General features: G+C 37.6%; 1 protein-coding gene across 1 annotated transcript; it reads right to left on the reverse strand.

The window, feature by feature from the left end:
* Positions 1-258: 258 nt before the first annotated feature.
* LOC121980015 (transcription factor MYB88-like) lies at positions 259-901 on the reverse strand. Its single transcript, XM_042531988.1, has 4 exons — positions 855-901; positions 574-753; positions 357-490; positions 259-287 (listed from the first exon to the last, which is right to left on the reverse strand). The coding sequence occupies exons 1-4, from the start codon at positions 899-901 to the stop codon at positions 259-261; spliced, it is 390 nt and encodes a 129-aa protein (XP_042387922.1).
* Between the last annotated feature and the right edge of the window lie 341 nt (positions 902-1,242).

Here is a 1,242-nt window from a genome sequence, read left to right on the forward strand (position 1 = left end):
CACAACACCAATGAAATAGAAGTTAGGTTAACATTTCAAGCAAATTGAATATAAATCATTTGCGCTGACAAAATTAGCACCTTCCAAGCCTCATCAAGACTTTGGTTGGTATTTTCTGCATTAACCTTCTTGGAAAGGGTAGTCAGCAATTCAGCAGCTTGTTGCAACAAGGCAGTTAGTTTTGGGTCATCTCTCCCAAGGAAAGTTGCTTGACTAACCTTATTGGAAGCTGCTTAGTCATTAGGAAAAGGCGAGGGCTTAGGGGGAAGCAGAAGGCATCATCAAATCTTTTCACAAAAAGAAGATAAACCAAATTGATAGTGGTTTACCATCATATGTATAGCCTCTCATATTACCTGATGACTGATTAACTGTGTCAAAGTTTTGAACTTCTAATAGAGGTGGCCTTTGCAGATGTTGAGCTGGACCATGTTCCCCAAGAGATCTCCTATGTGCTTCAATTGTCTCTTTGAGAGGAGAGATGTGATACCTATCTTGCAAATGAAATACTAATAAGAAAAATAAATAATTAAACTTTTTCTTGGTGGTTTAGTTCACAGTGAATTCATCTACCCCATCTGCTTATTTGATGTCGATGGTTCCCCTATTAGTATTGCTATAGATGGTTCTTCAACAAGAACCCTCTTATTGCTTGGGTCCAAAGATGGAACACTATTCTCCTTGGATGAAGCCTCAAATTTTGCCCTTTTCTTGCAGAGGGTGGAGAAGCGGTTCTTTACAGCGTTATCTGTTCTGTTGTAAAGCAAATACAAATCATATTTATACAACCTGTCCACCCATCACAGCGGATGGCTTATTAGTAAATACTAAATAAAGAAGTTTGGTTGAAATACCTTCCTGATACAACCTTTGCAATCTCTGTCCATCTGTTGCCAAACATCTTTTGTGCTTGATTGTCAGAAAGCTTCAAGCAATGACAGGTAGCTTGATTAGTTAGATTACAAAACCCAAACAACTATATAAGAAATCCAGATTTGATCAAACCAGTAACTTAAATCAATAAATGACACAGATGTAAGTAATAATGCAATAAAAAAGAGAAAAGAAATATCTTAAAGGCAAGGTACTGATCTGTCTTGTTAATTAGCTCCAGGGAACACGAGCTCTGCTTCTTCAACTCAACTGCTCGATCCACAACCAGCAAAAAAATTGTTAGAAAACTAACTGAATTCCTTGCGATCAAACAGTCCACCCAAGAAGCCAAACAAAACAATCCACAAC

Source organism: Zingiber officinale, chromosome 5A (assembly GCF_018446385.1).
Source record: "Zingiber officinale cultivar Zhangliang chromosome 5A, Zo_v1.1, whole genome shotgun sequence".
Taxonomy (NCBI): Eukaryota; Viridiplantae; Streptophyta; class Magnoliopsida; order Zingiberales; family Zingiberaceae; genus Zingiber; species Zingiber officinale.